The sequence below is a fragment of the Athene noctua genome, chromosome 2, assembly GCF_965140245.1.
Source record: "Athene noctua chromosome 2, bAthNoc1.hap1.1, whole genome shotgun sequence".
Lineage (NCBI taxonomy): Eukaryota > Metazoa > Chordata > Aves > Strigiformes > Strigidae > Athene > Athene noctua.
The window spans coordinates 54,216,177-54,233,312 of record NC_134038.1 but is presented as its reverse complement, the minus strand read 5'-3'; the positions used below and the strand labels follow the sequence as shown (position 1 = coordinate 54,233,312).

At 37.5% G+C, this 17,136-nt stretch overlaps 1 protein-coding gene across 3 annotated transcripts in view; it reads left to right on the top strand.

The window, feature by feature from the left end:
• The window catches only part of MYOM1 (myomesin 1), a 78,686-nt gene that overhangs the window by 12,401 nt on the left and 49,149 nt on the right, over positions 1-17,136 (top strand). For all 3 annotated transcript variants that reach the window (XM_074899138.1, XM_074899137.1, XM_074899136.1), the window contains exons 3-10: positions 961-1,098; positions 5,266-5,476; positions 7,178-7,335; positions 11,304-11,396; positions 12,327-12,415; positions 12,541-12,600; positions 14,190-14,354; positions 14,945-15,106. In XM_074899138.1, coding sequence (XP_074755239.1) covers positions 961-1,098; positions 5,266-5,476; positions 7,178-7,335; positions 11,304-11,396; positions 12,327-12,415; positions 12,541-12,600; positions 14,190-14,354; positions 14,945-15,106 — 1,076 coding nt within the window. The remainder of the gene's footprint in view (positions 1-960; positions 1,099-5,265; positions 5,477-7,177; positions 7,336-11,303; positions 11,397-12,326; positions 12,416-12,540; positions 12,601-14,189; positions 14,355-14,944; positions 15,107-17,136) is intronic.

Below are 17,136 nucleotides of genomic sequence, written 5' to 3'. Positions count from 1 at the left end.
TAATTCTCCTCAGTCTGTGCATGTAAGTGGTAAGCTTCTGCTGTGTAGATGAATCTCCGAACCAGAAGCAGATTCACATATGATTTCCCTTGGTGATGTTGCGACAGAGATGAATAGGTACTTTGGGGATTTCTAAAAGGCTGACAGCTATAATTAGGATACTCCATGGATCTGGGAGTTAGAGATGTGTTGTACTGGGAAAGGAGGAAGGAGGTATTTGGAGCTTTGTTAACACAACAGGTAACCATGTTAAAAATGAACTCAACATGACTGCCTCAAATATGCTTCACAATCTTCAGAATCCCTCTCAGGCTGGTGTGGAGGGAAGCCTTCCATGTGGTTTGCTCTTCTTTCTTTCCACTCATCATTTATCTGTGCTATGTTAAATGGCATTACTTAGCTTTTCACTTTCAATGGACTGGGGTAGTATGGGAGAGCAGTGGGTATGGCAACACTGGTTACTGAGCAATGTGTGAACTACAATTTCTGTAGAGACTTAAATGCATTATTACTTTGAATATATTTGCACACCAACATTTTGGTTGGGGACCAGACAATTTCAGGACAGTAAATTTTGGTAAAGTAGAGGTTATGAGTTCAAATACAATCTTCAGGATTACTGAGTGGTCTCAGTGACTTCAAGATCTACCAAAACTGGGTATGCAAACTCTCCAAGTCCCAAATCAAGAAGCTATTAAATGTGCATTGTTATCAGGTATATTGCTTATTCTCTCTATTTAAGTTTTATATCAAGGGGCACCAATGTTTTATTTGTAATGATGAGTTTGTCAAAAGTGCATTTAGTTATGTGTTTAATAACTCTGAAGCTGTGACTCTTAAAAATTATATTTTCTTGCTTATCAAATAAGAGAGCAAAAACTTTTAATACTTTAATTTTATTTTGGAGAGTTTCTTAACAGCTTTTTTTTTTCTGAGTTTAACAATATTATTTTATTTCAGACTGAAAGATTCCAATTTAATGATTGAAGATCAATCCTATAAGATGAGTCCCAAAGCAAAGAGAGCAAAACAGAATTTGGTATCTGAGGACAAAGAGAACAAAGCCATAGACTACTCAGTACCCATATTCACAGGACGGTATGTTCTTTTTACTTTTGTTTGATATCTTTTTTCTGACATTTTATTAACAAGTATAAAATAACAAATCCATTAATCTTTTTTTACACTAATGGATCTCAAGGTGATTGTTTGCACCTCACATGAATGATAAAAAGACAAAGACAAGTCATATCTGACTGGCAGAAAATCAGATGTTGATCATCCAGAGCCAGGACAAATAAACCTAGGTGTCTGGAGTTTGTTTTGAACACATTGCCAGGGCCACTTTCTATTAAATTAAGATAAAATTATAACCCTGATTATTGGGAACCAGACAAGCATCTTGTCAATGTTATTTAGCTTATTCTTTTGGTTTGAAGACTTGTTCTGTAATTCAACATCTTTTACCAAGCATTAAATATGGAAACAATGAAATGATGTGATAATGTTTTGTCCTGGCACAGGGAAAACCTGGAATTAAACCAAATACTTTCTCAAATCCATCGTAATGATTCATGCTGATCTCACGTGTTGGTGGTATTTATTGCATGGTTACTACTGATGTAATACATTTTACTGCAGCAATGTTCTCAGTAAAGCTGAATGTGAACTTTATGTGGAAGCCAGAACCAACATGAGCAAGGAGGCTCCCCTGCCCTTTTTGGGGTATGGCATACTGATTTTATTAGGAGTCTTTGGCAGTTTGAGCATAGTCACTTGTTCAGATTAACACATACTGGGGTGTGGAAAACTGGTTCCTGACTGGAGGCCAGGAGAAAAATTCCTTGCCCACCTGCAGTTGAACAGAAATCTTCCTTCAACTTGTCTTTTTTCTGCAGCACAACATTTTTCATGGGACACTTCCAAGGTTCTGGGAGCCAGTGCTTTTCTGTCTACTGCTTAATCAGCACTCAATGGCACTTCTGCTTTGTGTCCAGACTTGTGCTTTGATGTGAAACTAAGTTCCACCTTGTCAGTGGGAGATGCTATTGCTTTGGCTTTTGAGCATTTGTGATGCTTTTGTGATGAGACCAGCAGTTTGGGTTTTTATTAATTCCCTTCCACTATCTCAGAGTAATTTTTTCCTCACCCCTTGTACATCTCTGTGTCAGATTCACTACTCTTTGATCCAACCAACAATCAGAAGCAGACACTGTTTCCTTTTTAAACCATCGTTCTGGAGTTTCAGCTAAATCTTCTGTGACAAAAACACATAAATATGTCTCACACAAAACTAGCAGTAACATATTTTCAAAGTTTTCCACTACCTTTGCATCTCACCCAGTGTTTCTGCTTACGTAGCAGTAGATTTGCAGCTCACCATCACCTGTCTCCTATGCCCTCAAGCACAAATAGCCTCCCTCTTTATTGTGTCTTAAGTCTACAAAAGTAAATGTATAGTGTTGGTCAATAGTTGAAAATCATGACTGATGGCTAGTACTCCTGGATGATGATCTTAGCTTTTTTACAGGCCCCTGTGATCTTATCACGTCATGTTAATGTCTTAAGAAATCCTAACAAATCATCTTTTCTTATTTCACTTTTTTGTAAAATGCATACAGTAATATCTAACTCAGTGTGATGGTGTGTATCTTAATCTTTTTGTGTCTGTGCAGTACTATATTAAAAGATACTGTTGGATTCTTACATCATTGTTACTATTCTTCTTCGTGTTGTCAGTATTGATCTTACTTTTTGTATATGGCAACTCAGGAAGTTATGTGTGCTTTTGTGCCATGAAATGACCCAAATAGGGGTGGTTTATTAGGTAAAAAATATACAAAGGGCATATGATGATTGTTAGGGTGCCCAACTCAACATGGCATGAACTGGTTGGGGTATCTGTTTTAGGCTTTTTTTCTGTTGGCATCATGTTCATGATCACATGCCAAGACTATGGAATTTGCATGCCACATTCCTGTCAGATATTTATTTTTGTTTGAAAGATAACAGCTGAAGCCCATCAAACTATGTGCATGTTCTATGTCATTCCCAAATTCCCCTCTGAAATTGGTGTGTTGTTTCCCATGGGCAGATAGCTTTTACAAGGAATAGTTATTTATAAAGGTCAGCTTTCTGTGGGTTCATTGGAGCTGTTGCTTGTACTGCTGGATGACCTTCAGTGCCATGTCACCATTTCCATTATTTGGTTCTATTTTGGAGCTCTCAGGTTCTGCTGTAAAAAAAACCCTTGCTCAGGTTATTCACTTCACAACTGTTCTTAAACATCTAGCCTAATCATTGCAAGATAAAATTAAGGACAGCCAGCCAGTATTCTAGATAATAAAACACCCAGAGCTTGATTTTATACCACAGGTGCTAAAGGTACTGGATGTGTCTTGTGGATCTATTTGCAACCACTAATAAGCCTATGCTAAAAGACTGCAGATGGCAGATACCCTTTAAATAATATTTTGTGGGTGCCATTTGGGGTTTGATCCTGTTGTATCTGTTTGAAAAACGTTTTCTACTGAAACCCCTGCAGAATAAATTCTTAAATGGTACTGTGTGCTGTTTCTGATGCATTCATCATTTCAGGGAACATGTTTCTCTTTGATCTGGGAAGATTATAACAGGAAGAAATGATTAGCAAATCTAAATATTTAATATGGTTGATCAAAAGCATCTGGGGACCACTACTGCAGATTACTAGGCCAAGTCCTATATTAGTCTGAGGATATTAATCAGCTCCCAGAAGATGCTTTATGCCTTGAGGAGCAGGTCCATACTGTGAATTTGCCGAGATCGTAACTATTATAATTAAGGAGGAAATAATGTCAGCTTGCCTTCGAAAGAAAATGCCACTGATCCATTTAAACTGAATGTAGACAGCTACATTCATATTCATTAAAGTGAGTTTTTAAGATTGTATTTAGAAATCTCTGCCATATATCTGCACCTTCCGAAGACATATGTGGGGCAGCTGATGCGCCTAAGTGAGGGCAATCAATCATCCCACTGATACATTTAAGGATCATCCTGTTAAAGAAGCCTGAAACACAAAGTTCAAGTTGAACACATGAGGGAGGTCAAAGCTCTATGCTGTTAATTAAGTTTAATTTTAGTCTTTAGAGCAATCTTTATGTGTAATTAAGTTTACAGCACATGCCACCGCTTGACTGTCTTGCATCTCACTCTGAACTGATCTTCTAGCTCAAAGATAAGGGGCTGGACAGTTAATTATGGGCTTGAATCCAAATTTTCTTGAGTGTTGAGATGTGCTATCAAATGCATAATATTAGCAATTTTAAAGAAAACAGAAAAAAATAATTCTTCTTAGTTTTTTTGCTTTGTAGCAGTAGTAAGAATTTTATGATAAGATAGTAAGGCTGTGCTTAAGTGCATTCTGGAAATAAATAGAGGCTGCTTTCTCTATAGTTCTTGCAAGATGGCACTTAACAAGAACTTACACAGAACCTCTTTTCAGTATGCCATCTGATGTTACCCTAAAGTAGCTAAACTCAGCAGAAGGATGTTAACGTTTCTCCTTAAGTCAGTGAACTCTCATTGTATGTGCACTACTAGCAGCTATAATGTTCTGAGAGTGCCCAAACAATATGACTGCAAGGGTACTTCTACTGTGCGTATGGAAACAGGGTTGTACCCACTGAGAGTAACCATTCCTTGCATCTTACCTCTGTAGAAAGCCTGAGGAGGATGTTTCAAGGAAATCCTTAATCATCTTCTTGCGAACATTTGGAAGAACAGTTACATTCAAACATTACAGGACTGAATTTTCTGTGAATAAAGACAACTTTTTGTGATATACAGTAATGTGGCTTTTTATATAAATCACAAATGAGGACATGTTATACAATTATCAATTAGCTACAATTATCTCCTGCCCCTTTGGTAGTGTTATGATGAATGCTGCAGCTGTACGTCAATAACTGGAGATCTGTGGGTATTCCTTACAGTCATCTTTATAGTGATGGAGGTATAAGACCACAGCAGGATAATGGCTAAACTGAAAATGTGTATGGCATACTTATACAGAGAGGCACTGAAAACAGCCATGACTTTAGACAGTACAATAGTCATTCTGCAGTATCCTTCCATGTTTCTGCTTTGAATACATATGAGACTATAATAGCAGAAATATGTAAGAATGTTGGCCACTGTAGTTTGCTAATTTGATGGAAAATATAATTGGAATACGTTCTCAGCATTTTCCAATGGGATTCTGCTTTTTGAAAATTCTTTCAGAGAAGTGAGTATCAGTGGGATCACAGACACAGAAGAAGAAAGAATTAAAGAAAGTGCTGCGTATGTTGCCAAGAGGAACCTTTTTGCAACAGGTGAAGGAGTTAGTGTCAGCAAGGTGGCCAAGTCAACTTCTGAAGAGCAACATCATGAAAAAAAATCAAGGAAAGTAGCAATCCGGGAGTCTGCTGAACGTGTGGCCCTGAAGAAAACGGTAAAAGAGTAGAAGCTAACACCTAGGCTGTAAACAGCATGGGTGTTGTTTGTTTGGTGTTTGTAAACTGCCTAGCACAACAAGGCCCTGATTTACACTATGGGCAATCACAAAAATGGTAATAAAAACCCAAAGTACTTTCAATGGAAACCTTTTCAATGACTTAAAGTCTTGTTATCTTCATGTCAGGTGGGTAAGAAAAGAGGCACTGTGCCTGAGGTAGGCACCGGAACGTGTCGTGCTGGGAGAAGGGGAGGGAGAATGGGGCCAGGGAACACTCTTTGGTCATGCCCACACCTAGGTAAATGGGACAGCATCCTTCACCTGGATGATGAGGCAGTTGCTGGGCAGAGAGGAAAGGTGCCGATATATATGTATCTTGCCAATAAGAAGGTGATGGGGTAATTTCTGGATTTTAATGGCCCGAGAATAAGCTTGTCCAAAGTGTTTACCCCAGAGTTTTAATCATAGGGTGTAAATTAGGGAAGGAATTGCCAAAGACATCTGGAACTTAATCTCTAATTGTGGGTAGCTTTGATATTATTATGCAACTCCTTGAAAAATATACAAATCTGTTATGACTAGACTGGCAGAATATATCAAGTGCAAATATGTTTCATTTAGCAAATTAATGTTTTGAGAAAAAGATTTGGTGATAAGCTTATAAAATATCCTCATGACGTGAGGCTGGAAAGGGTGCAAACACTTTGAAGGACAAGGTAAGAATTCAAAATAATCTCAAAAACTGAGAAACAGTGAAGATAAAATTTGTTAACAACCAATGGAAATTACTACACACGAAAGAAAAGAATAAGTAAATGAGGAATGCCTGGCTAGGTAGAAGTACCTGAGGATCTGGAAGTCTGGTCACAAATTTAATGTCAGTCAATTTATTGTCAGTCATATAAAACCAAATGCCATTCTTGAGTGTGTTAACAAAGTATTGTCATTAAAATATAGGGACAATTATTTAATTGTGTCAGAGATTGTTGGACTTCTGATAATGAGTAGTTACTGTCTTATGAATGTTGAGGACAAGTAGAACCTGTCCAGAACTGAGAAACAACAATTGTAAGGAAAATTGCTATTGCGCAGTTTTTAAAAGACTTGAGAGGATTATGAAAGCTGTCTTCTTTTAATAACCTTAATGCAGGGACCTGTCATTCTCCATATATGTGAAAGTTAGGGCAGAAAATAAATAGTTTGGCTTGCAGAAAGCAAGATTTATAGTATATTAGGATTTTTTTTCCAGCTCAGTGGATAGCCAAGCAGTTGAAACGGTTGCCCTGGGAGGATGAATGATCCCATCCGCAAGAAGGGTTTGAGAGCAGGTCTGCCAGAGATGATCTAGGCATATACAATCTTGCATTAGAGCAAAAGTACAGAAGACATCTGAGTTTCAGACCTTCACCTTTCACTTTTGCTCTGTATTAAAAGAAATAATTAAACGTGGAAAATTATTTTACTTAGAATAGTTTTAAGGAAAAGAAAAATCTAGCTATTTGGGAAGGAGAACTTCTTGAAGATGAAAATTTTGTTATCTGTGTCCAGATGAGATAAATACATTAAGTATGTCTGTCCGGATTTTTAAATAAAAATTGCATATTTTCTTACTGCTCTTTAAAAAAATATGGGTTTTTTGCGTATTAATAATTTGCGCTTATAACTGCTGAAGTTTATAATCAAATGTTTCTTTTTCAGCTAGAAGACACTCAGGCATTCCATAAGAAGTTGAATCAAGATAAACTTTTGCATGCTCCTGAGTTTATTATTGAGCCTCGTTCCCACACTATCTGGGAAAAGCAAAATGTCAGATTTCATTGTTCTGTGGCTGGCTGGCCAGCACCCCGTGTTACATGGTAAGTTTGTATCTCTAGCACTGAAAGTCACCGCATAACCAATATCTGGAGTCATCTCAGTGAAAATGGTATTTTTTCTGGAAAGATACAAGTTCAGTAAAAAAAATCAGGTACAAAGGCCTGTTAAACACCTTGAAATTCACCTTGTACAAAAAGAAAGCAAAGTATTAAAAGTCAGAATAATACTTTGTGTAGCAATAGAAATACATAGATTTTTTTTTTTTTTTCATAGAGACATCCAATATATTCTTTCTGTCTGGTGATGAAGGAAAAATAGCAGTTTAAGTTATCATAAGTACTATCTTTAAAATAATATTTTCCAAATACTTCTGTTTAGTCTACAAATGCCATTAATATCCCTGAAGCATTAAAGCATGCTTTGGTTAAGAACTAGCTGCTTGGCTGCTGAGCAGTTATAGTACTGTATCTCCATGAAACTGAAGTCTCATGATGCAGGGTGTTCATAGCAGACACATCATAATTATTCAAAGTGAAAGACTGCAGATAGATCCAGGACCGTCCAGGTCTTCTGAAAACTTTGGAGACTATTGGAAATCTTCTATTCACTTGAATGGCCTTTGGACTAAATCTTTACTGTGAGAATTCCAAAATATGCTCTTAGTCATAGATGAAGGTCTAATTTGACTTTTGTGTTAAACTTTACCCTGACTGGAATTGAACTTAGCTTAACTAACAGTGACTTGTGAAGCTTTACTGTGTCACCGTCTATTGAGCTGATCTTTCTTATCTGTTTCATGCTACACAGATGCCATCAAGTTGTTAAGATACTATGTAATAACTTTTTTCAAACATAAAATGAAATTTGATGCTCATTATTTAATTTAAAATATTCTTCTGGAATGTTTATATAAAATGTATGTATGTGTTTGTAAAATGAACAAAGAATAAGCCTGTATTCAGTTAAGCGTTAATTAGGAATAAGTCCTATGGAGATTCTATTCGTGGAGACAACAGTAAACATCTACTATGTCATGATGTCAAGTAATACTCATATTTTTCAATTTACTACTTGAATTGCTTCATGGACTCTGTCTTTATTTATATCTTAAAAATCTTAATCTCAGGACATGATAAAAAGTGCTACTAAGAAGTACATTAATAGACCAGAGCTGGTGCCCACAAAGTCACTTGATCTTTCTCCTTAGACTATGAAAACCAATAGCCAGGCTCTGCACAGACACATTTTTCCCATCACATAAGGGTTGCTAGTGCCCTGTTTTGACATTCCTCCTAGAGAGGATTCCAGACCAACCTTTCAGGTCTGGTCTCAGCTGGGCATAAGGAATGATCAGCTACTCTCATGGCTGTAACCCAGCTCTGTAACCTGAATCCTAACCACTTACACAAGAGCTGAACCATTTTCACTTTGAGATTCACCCTCTCCCAAAAAACTGACATGGTTAAACCAAGCTTTCAGCTGTCTGCCTTTGCTCTCACTGTGAACCAGCCTTTCATCTAAGTGCTAAATGTGGATGGTGGAAATTAATACATCATTTTACCATACGTCTGAATTCCAAAGGGATTTCAGTTTGCCACAGGCTACTAGTGGTAAAAAAGTGTTCACAGCCATTTCAGCAGGTGTCTTTTCTCTGAGATCTAGAATAGTGCTGACCTGGATCTGTCAGTTTTCATTCAGCATTTCTAATGAAATGTCAGTCATGTATTCCAAACAGTCGTTCTTCTTATAAACAATGAAGACCTTTTTTTCATACCATGCCTGAAAAATTACAAAGCTTCATGAACTTTCTCTAAAGAAAACGTTACTGTCTGATGCAGCTGTTCCAACTCCCTTGGAAAAAGTGTATGGAAAACCCAGGACATTTGAAACCAGTAGCAGAAAGCATAAACTATCAGTGCATAATGACAGTGGGAGGTTGCAGTCCAACATTAGCTAATGACTTGGTGGTTCTGGAATTTGCATTTCCAGAAATAACAAGTGGTCCTTCTAACACGAGCCCTATTCTTTCCATAGATTAATATAAATAAACAATAATTGAATCAATTATGTTTTGCTTACCTGATAATGAAGACAAAAGAAGTGAAAGTACTTCTTGCTGCTGGCATGACTCAGTTAAAACTTGTTTCTGCACAGCACCACATGCTACCAAATGCCTTTGCTGCCAACAAGATTCAAGGGTTTCCCAGTCTTTTAAAGAAAAATTAAAGAGATTATGAAATCAAGTCCTGTTTCACAGGATTTCCTATTCCCTGGAAAATACTAGGAACTGATGGCATTATTCTATTTTCTAAACTATTTGACACACTACATGGAATGTAAAGATGCCCAGATGTTCCCAGGCAGATCAGTCTGGGGGTCACCATCGCACAGATGAGGTTAAGAGTGGTGGCAAATGGATTACTCTTATCGGATCCATGTATTATTTTTTGCTATAAGCGAGGATAATGCAGTAGGAGATCTGTAATGAGGTCAAGCATCTCTGCAACAGTTTGAAGTCCAGAATAGAGAGTATTGCCCTGCATTGAGTCCCTTTTCATAGATGTCTTGCTGAGAGGAAGATGAGGATGAAAAGCATTAGGATTTATGATCCTTGCTCACTTTGGCACCTGGACAAATCCCAGTGTATTACTGTGCCCAAATATATGTAGCCAGGGAAATATTCTTTATTCCACAACACTGAAAGTGCTGAAAGGCAATTTTCAGATTTACTGCAGATATAGCTTGATCTTGAGACATATTAAAAATATGTAAAAATAAAACTGCTTATTACTGACTTGTTTGGTGAAGTGAGGCAAGCCACTGGCACCAGACCAGTTCCTGAAAATCATAAGATTTAAAATGTAAAATATGAAATGAAGAAGCAAAGCTCTTTGGATGGGTCTCTGTTACGGCTTATGAAGAGAAAGGTTTATTTAAGCTACATCAAAGTAAGAGATAAAGATACTTTTATCTATGGTAATTTATATTTCCACTTCCCTTTTATACAAACTTTATGGAGCACAGGGAAAGTTATGTTAAAGGAAGACACTTTCTTAAGAAACATTCTTTCTTTATGCCCTCAAATCAATCCCAAATGTACTGAATACAATTCAGTATGTAATTTTATTAGGATCCCATTGCCAGTTTGTTCCATATTACTAGTGCTTACTTAAGACAGGATTCACTAGAGCATTTACTTGGTTACACCATGTATTGTCCAGAATGAGTGACTTTTTATGCAGCAAGTGGTGAGGAAGAATTTATCATGAACCTCTGAAGTCTCCCTCTGTGAGTCTCAAGCTGTTTATATAACTTCTGAAATTAGCAGTACCAGCTCACTACTGATCAGTACTTGTTCATTCCTTCAAATTATTTACTGGGAATTTTGAACAGCAAAATTTTCCTACCTGAAGATATACTTGTACCAGAAAACAGTCATAGTTACAGTCATACCTGTAAAGGCAGAGAAGTTTTTGGCAGCACAGCTTTTACCAGATGCCCCGCTGCAATGCACTTTACTCGCAAGACAACTTTTCTTTACCAGTCTAACCGCATCAGAGCTTCTGCCAACCTAGCTATGCAAGTAAAAATGCAGGTTTTAAAAGTAGATCAAGTATGCAAACCAAACAAAATGTGTATGATACCTAGTAGGTAAGGATGCTACAGATTTTTCATTGTTTGCAGTTCACAAAACTCTGAGATGTTGCTCATGTGACTCCTCTGTTCTTTTACAAGTAGTAGTAATACAAGTAGTAGTAGTATTAGTACCATTCAAGACTGTTTTCTCCTTTTAATTGGAAAATAAAATACACCTGGGGTGGGTCAAAGAGAGAGAGAGAGGTTAAGCTTCCAAAGATATGTAATGTCTTTGCAGGAAATTAGACTACAGTTTATCTAGGAGAAACATGCAGAAACTGATGTTATATTTCAAACATCAAGCACCTGACCTCTTAAAGTATATAATTATACATTTCTGTTTGTGACATACTGTTCCTTCATTTTTCCATAGGTACAAAAACAACGTGCCCATCGATGTACAGACCCACCCTGACAAGTACATAATTGAAAGTCGATATGGGCTGCACTCACTGGAGATTAACACGTAAGGGAATACTAGATAATTTAACATATATCTTAAAATGAAATGTTGCTATAGATTGAGACCTGCAAAATGTGAACGTGTCTCTTGGGGATGTAAGAGATATCAAGTTTGTACAGCTGAGATGAATGTTGTCTACTAAATTTTGAAACAGCTCTGGTTTTCCTCAGTAGAAGATATGCAATTTACCTAATTTATCTGGATTATTATTCTATTTATGGCTGAGTCAGGAACATGTGGGACATTTGTGATTACTTTTCCATTTGTCTGTTGCATGAGTACAGTTAAACATGAGAAAAATTTAGTTCAGGGTAAAAATATGTGAGTTAACTCTTTTTCAAATACAGCAAAGTTCCTGATTCTTACTGAAAAGAGGAACAGAACTGAGATGTCCTCACACACAAGAAAGATCTTTAACAGTACTCATCCTCCAAATGGGAAATTTTTGCAGTCACTTTGCATTAAAAAACATTGAAAACATGAGACCCAATCAACTAATTTGACAATCAGCAACACCCTGTATTTGTCAATTTAGACACTGGTAGGTGCCCTTTGAAAATATTTTATGATATCTACCATTTCTACAGCTTCCATGTTAGGCATCTCTCCATAGGAAACAGTAAATTAGAGGTAACTTAGAGATAACTTACATAAATATTATCAGACAGTTTTTTACTGCTTCTGCTGTATTCTCAATTTCAAATCTGTAAGTGATATTTGAAAAGAGACATTTATTTCAAACATTGGATTTTTAACATTGATAAAAACTTAATGGCTACAATCAGTCTACAGTGTCCAGTACGTCTGTCTCCCAAGCTTTTACTTCTTTATAGATTTTACCCAGATTTCTGAGGGTTTCTTTAATCTAAAACATAGGAGAGGCTATGCCAAGGAGTAAATGGGTGCCCTGCCTAATCATTTCTGTCATTTTAGATGTGATTTTGATGACACTGCTCAGTATCGGGCCTCTGCTATGAATGTTAAAGGAGAAATTTCGGCTTATGCTTCCCTCGTGGTAAAGAGTAGGTTTGCAAAATATTTCCTTTGAGTTTTTCTGTGAAGATGCACATTACCAATTCTGGTTTTATGGCTCAGAGAGCCTTTACCTCTTGGTGATAGTGACAGAAATTATTCTTTTTCTGTCTAGGGTACAAAGGAGAAATTGATGCAAGTCTTTTGTATGCTGGAACTTCCATGCCTCTGGGCTGTAAGTTGAAATATATGTTTCTTTGATGCATCCATTTACAGTTGCCACATCATGACAAATGACTCAGCAGAATATTTTGTAACATTATTTAGAAAGGAAGCAGGTCTGATTTACAAAGGTACTGAGCTCTACAATTTCAGGTGGTCTTAGCCTCACCTATAGGGTGAGGTGCCTTCCAGGTCTATGGCTATTTTCTTATATAAGAAACATCCTTTTAATACCACACTTCACCGTGGAATAAAAGCTGTCGAAGAGAGGGACACTTCATCTTTTGCAATATGTAAAACATGACCTAGAAAAAAAGCAAGGGAGTGCATGTGCATAGGTAGAGTAGTTGACGTAATCATTTTTGTCTGCAGCTACACGTTTCCATGTATTGCGAAAATGCATAGAAATGATCAAATAACCAGAACCTAATTTGAATATTTTGGATATATCAAGGTAAAAAATGTAGTTTGTTTTACCTGAAAACCTCACATTTTTAAGTGATTTATTGCATAGATACTTCCAAGATGTTAAGACAGTCCACCTACCTATGCCATGTGGGTGAAGTGCCCTAGGGGCCCTGTGCATGGACGGCTTGACTGATGAGACTAATGGACATTTCTTTTATTGTAGCAGCACAAATAGAATCAGAGGTATGCTGCAAAGGCAAACTAGCTGACATTTATATACCAAAGCTCTGAAATAATAGAAACAAAATTATGTACCACATTGCAAAATGCAAGACCACGTATTTCCCATATAGTTTGGGATTTATTACTTGATTATGGGAAAGGAAGACAATGATTTCCATATATTCATTGATCACAGGAAGACTGAGAACTACCAGTGTAGGGAGGTTGAGGAAAAGGAAAATGTGACCACAGGTTTTATCAGCTGAGCTTATTTTCAGAATAAACATGGAAGCCTCTGAGCCACGTATGTGCAGTGAAAGTGTAAGGCACTTAGGATATTCTGTCTGGAACACTGCACAACTTGGGTCACACAGCATCGGGAAAGATAAATTCAGAAGCAAGTACAGAAGCAGGCTGAATGCCTGGGGAATAGAGAGTTCATTTTATATTAAGAGCTCTGCATGCCCCCCTCCCTCTGCCCCAGGTTATTTATCTTATAAAAATGAAGACTGAGTTGACACATGACTTCCCTGAGATGGAGCAAGGAGTTAAAACAGGGAAAGACAAGAATCATGTAAACTAAAGGATCAGCTTGACATGAACAAATCATTAATCATAAATATTTTTTAAGTTATAAAGCAAGGCCTATGATAAAATGATAAAACACCGGATCTGAAATTTTGGAGATTCTAGAATTAAATTCTGCAGGAGTCTCTCCCTGATAAAATGAAATATCTGTAAGAACTAGAATTGTATGAATAAAGAAATAGTTGATTCTCTATGGTAGTGAGCGCTTGGATTATTTAATACTGCAATTATCTCTGAAGATGATGACTGGATATATATTATTCCTGTTTATACCTTAAACTTCACCTGAGATTGTATTCATAATCATTGGGTACTTTTGCATCCTACTCTTGTTGCAAAAAGAAAGAAAATGTAAACAGCCAGATTTTTTTTCCCCTTATACAGTTGGCGTTACCCCTCATGGCTATGCTTCCAGGTTTGAAATCAGATTTGTCGACAAGTTTGATGTAGCCTTTGGGAGAGAAGGCGAGACAATGAGTCTGGGCTGCACAGTTGTCATCAGTCCTGATATCAAGCGTTTCAAACCAGACATTGAATGGTACAGAAATGGTGAGAATGTTTGACAAGAAGAAATATAAACTTCTTTCATGTAAATCTTTATTTATTTCAGCATATGTGAATGTTATGATTTGGTCATCACTTTCTCGGATTTCCAAACAGTAATATTTGATTTTTTTCAATTAAAAGTTTTTCAAAATTTAACTTTTTGAAATGGAACCACAGTTAGAAAACTGACAAAGCACTGTGAAAATGTCTTCTAGGGATTTTTTTCTTTCTTAAAAAAGTTTTTAAATCAGAAGCATTTCGATCAGCTCCAACATCTATGTGGTCCATCTACATACCCCACATAGCTTTTACTATTTATTTATATGCCAACACAGTTCTTAAGTAGTTGCACAAGTGTTTTGTGCAACAGCTGATATAAAAGCTGTTGCTTTCTGAAGTTACACTTTGAAAGTGAAGACAAAATTGGCATGAGAGCAGAATTAGCTGTAATTTATGATTGTGTTCAAAGATGAAAGTTGCATAATAAGAATGGTCTCGTGTATTTCTAATTTATTCCAATATATTCTCTGTATTCAGAATCTATTCCTCAGTAGATCCAGCTAGTTCTCATAATGAAATTATCTAATTTCTAGGTGTTCTTATTACACCATCCAAATGGGTCCAGATGCACTGGAGTGGGGAGCGAGCTTCATTAACACTGACTCATGCAAACAAGGAAGATGAAGGTCTTTACACTCTGCGAGTGGTGATGGGAGACTACTATGAAGAGTACAGTGGTTATGTCTTTGTTCGAGGTAGGATACTGTCTTGTGAATAAAACTCACTACAGAAATGAGGAAAACATTCTGGCAAAATCAGTCTCAGACATCTGAGGTTCTTTTTTTCCCAATAAAAAGAGAATAATTATTTTCTATTAATAGATTCTAGCAATATAGCTTCCAGTTGTTATCTCTGGAAAAATGCATAACTCATGCTTTGGTGTCATGTGCTAGAAGACTTCTAAACTCCAGTGGCATTCTGAGGATGAAATTTAGGATATTGATGTAACTTTACTACTCTTTCTCGATTTCAGCCGGTGAATAGGAAAAATCTACAAAATAACTTAAAAATGTATTTTTATATCCATCTCACTGCTAGCTAAAGTGTACTGTTTTGATCAATATTTTGTGCACCGTTTGAGGGATTCTCCCTAACGCACAATGCAGGAAAAAATACAGTGGAAGGGAAACACAAAGATCTGCACCTGGGGAAGAATAACTTCATGCACATGTATAGGCTGGGGCCTGACTGGCTGGAAAACCACTTTTCAGAAAACACCCTGGGGGTGCTGGTGGACACCAATGTGAACATGCGCCCTTGTCACAAAGGTTAGTGGCATCCTGGGCTGCATTAGGAAGAGCAGTGCTAGCAGGGTGAGGAGGTGGTCCTTCCCCTGCACTCAGCACTGGTGAGACTCATCTGGAGTGCTGGATCCAGTTCTGGGCTACCTAGTACAAGAGATACATGGACTCACTGGAGTGAGTCCAGTGAAAGGCTGTGAAAGTAATTAAGGGCTTTGATCATCTCTCATATGAGGAAGGACTGAGAGAGCTGGGACTGTTCAGCCTAGAGAAGAGAGGGTTTAGGGGGTCTTTATTCACATGTATAAATACCTGATGGAGGGGAGTAAAGAAGACAGAGCCAGGGTCTTTTCACTGGCACCCACTGCGAGGACAAGAGGCAATGTACACAAGTTAAAATACAGGAAAGTTCATTTAAACATAAGAAAACACTTTTTTTTTACTGCAAGGGTGGTTGAAGAGTGGAACAGGTTACCCAGACAGGCTGTGGAGCCTCCATCTTTGGAGATATCCAAAACCTGATTTGACATGGTCCTGGGTAACCAGCTCTAGCTGACCCTGCTTTGGGCTGAGGGTCGGACTAGGCAATCTCGGGAGTTGTATGCCAATCCCAACCATTCTGTGATTCTCTAAAATAAAGCAGCTAAGTGTAGAATTAAAATGTCATTTCTCTGGGTGTTGTTTGATTGTACCATGAAAAACTTCCTTGAATTTCTATTAGAGAACTATTTCTTTAAAAGGAGCCATGGCTATCAGGTTGTGTGCTAATTCTGTATCTGTCCCAGCTGCTGAAAGCAGCTGAAGTGTGTAATGCCAATTCAAAAGGCTCTGGAAATTCTTGGCTCTGAGACCATGCCCAGAATGGCACTGTGTTGCCAAGTCTGGCAGAGCTGTGTGAGATAGCAGCCTGCTCAGAAAATATGACTGAAGCAGATGTTTTCATCACTTGAAGAAAGAGTCTACTGAAATGATCGTCTGTGACAAGAAATAAGACTTGTCTTTCTTGCTTTGTTTTAAATTATGCTGCCATGTAAGTAAATGATCACCCTCATTCCTGTTACATCTTCTAGCAATGCAAGTATGACCTGACCGTGAACCCACTATCCCTTTCACCAGAGATAATCATCTTGCTAGCCAATCAGTGTGTTTGCCAAATTCAAATTAGATTAATTATATTCTCCATTCCTAATTAAATGGTCCCCACAGTCTCAGTTGGTTAGTATATTCCTCACTGCTCCTCCTAAATTGTAGGCAAATTTTATATAAATGGCTAGCTGTGGCATTTAAGCACATGCAGTTGTCTTTCTGTGTCGTGCACAGAAATCCCTGTGTATTGATGGAAGTGATAACGCTCATAGCGTTAGGTCTTTAGACAGGCTTAGAGAGTGTGTGTGATTCTTCTGCCATGGCTACGGGTCAGCATTTGTCAGCAAGCCATCAGGGATGAAATCCTAGCCTCCTGGAGACTGATCAGCAATGCTGGC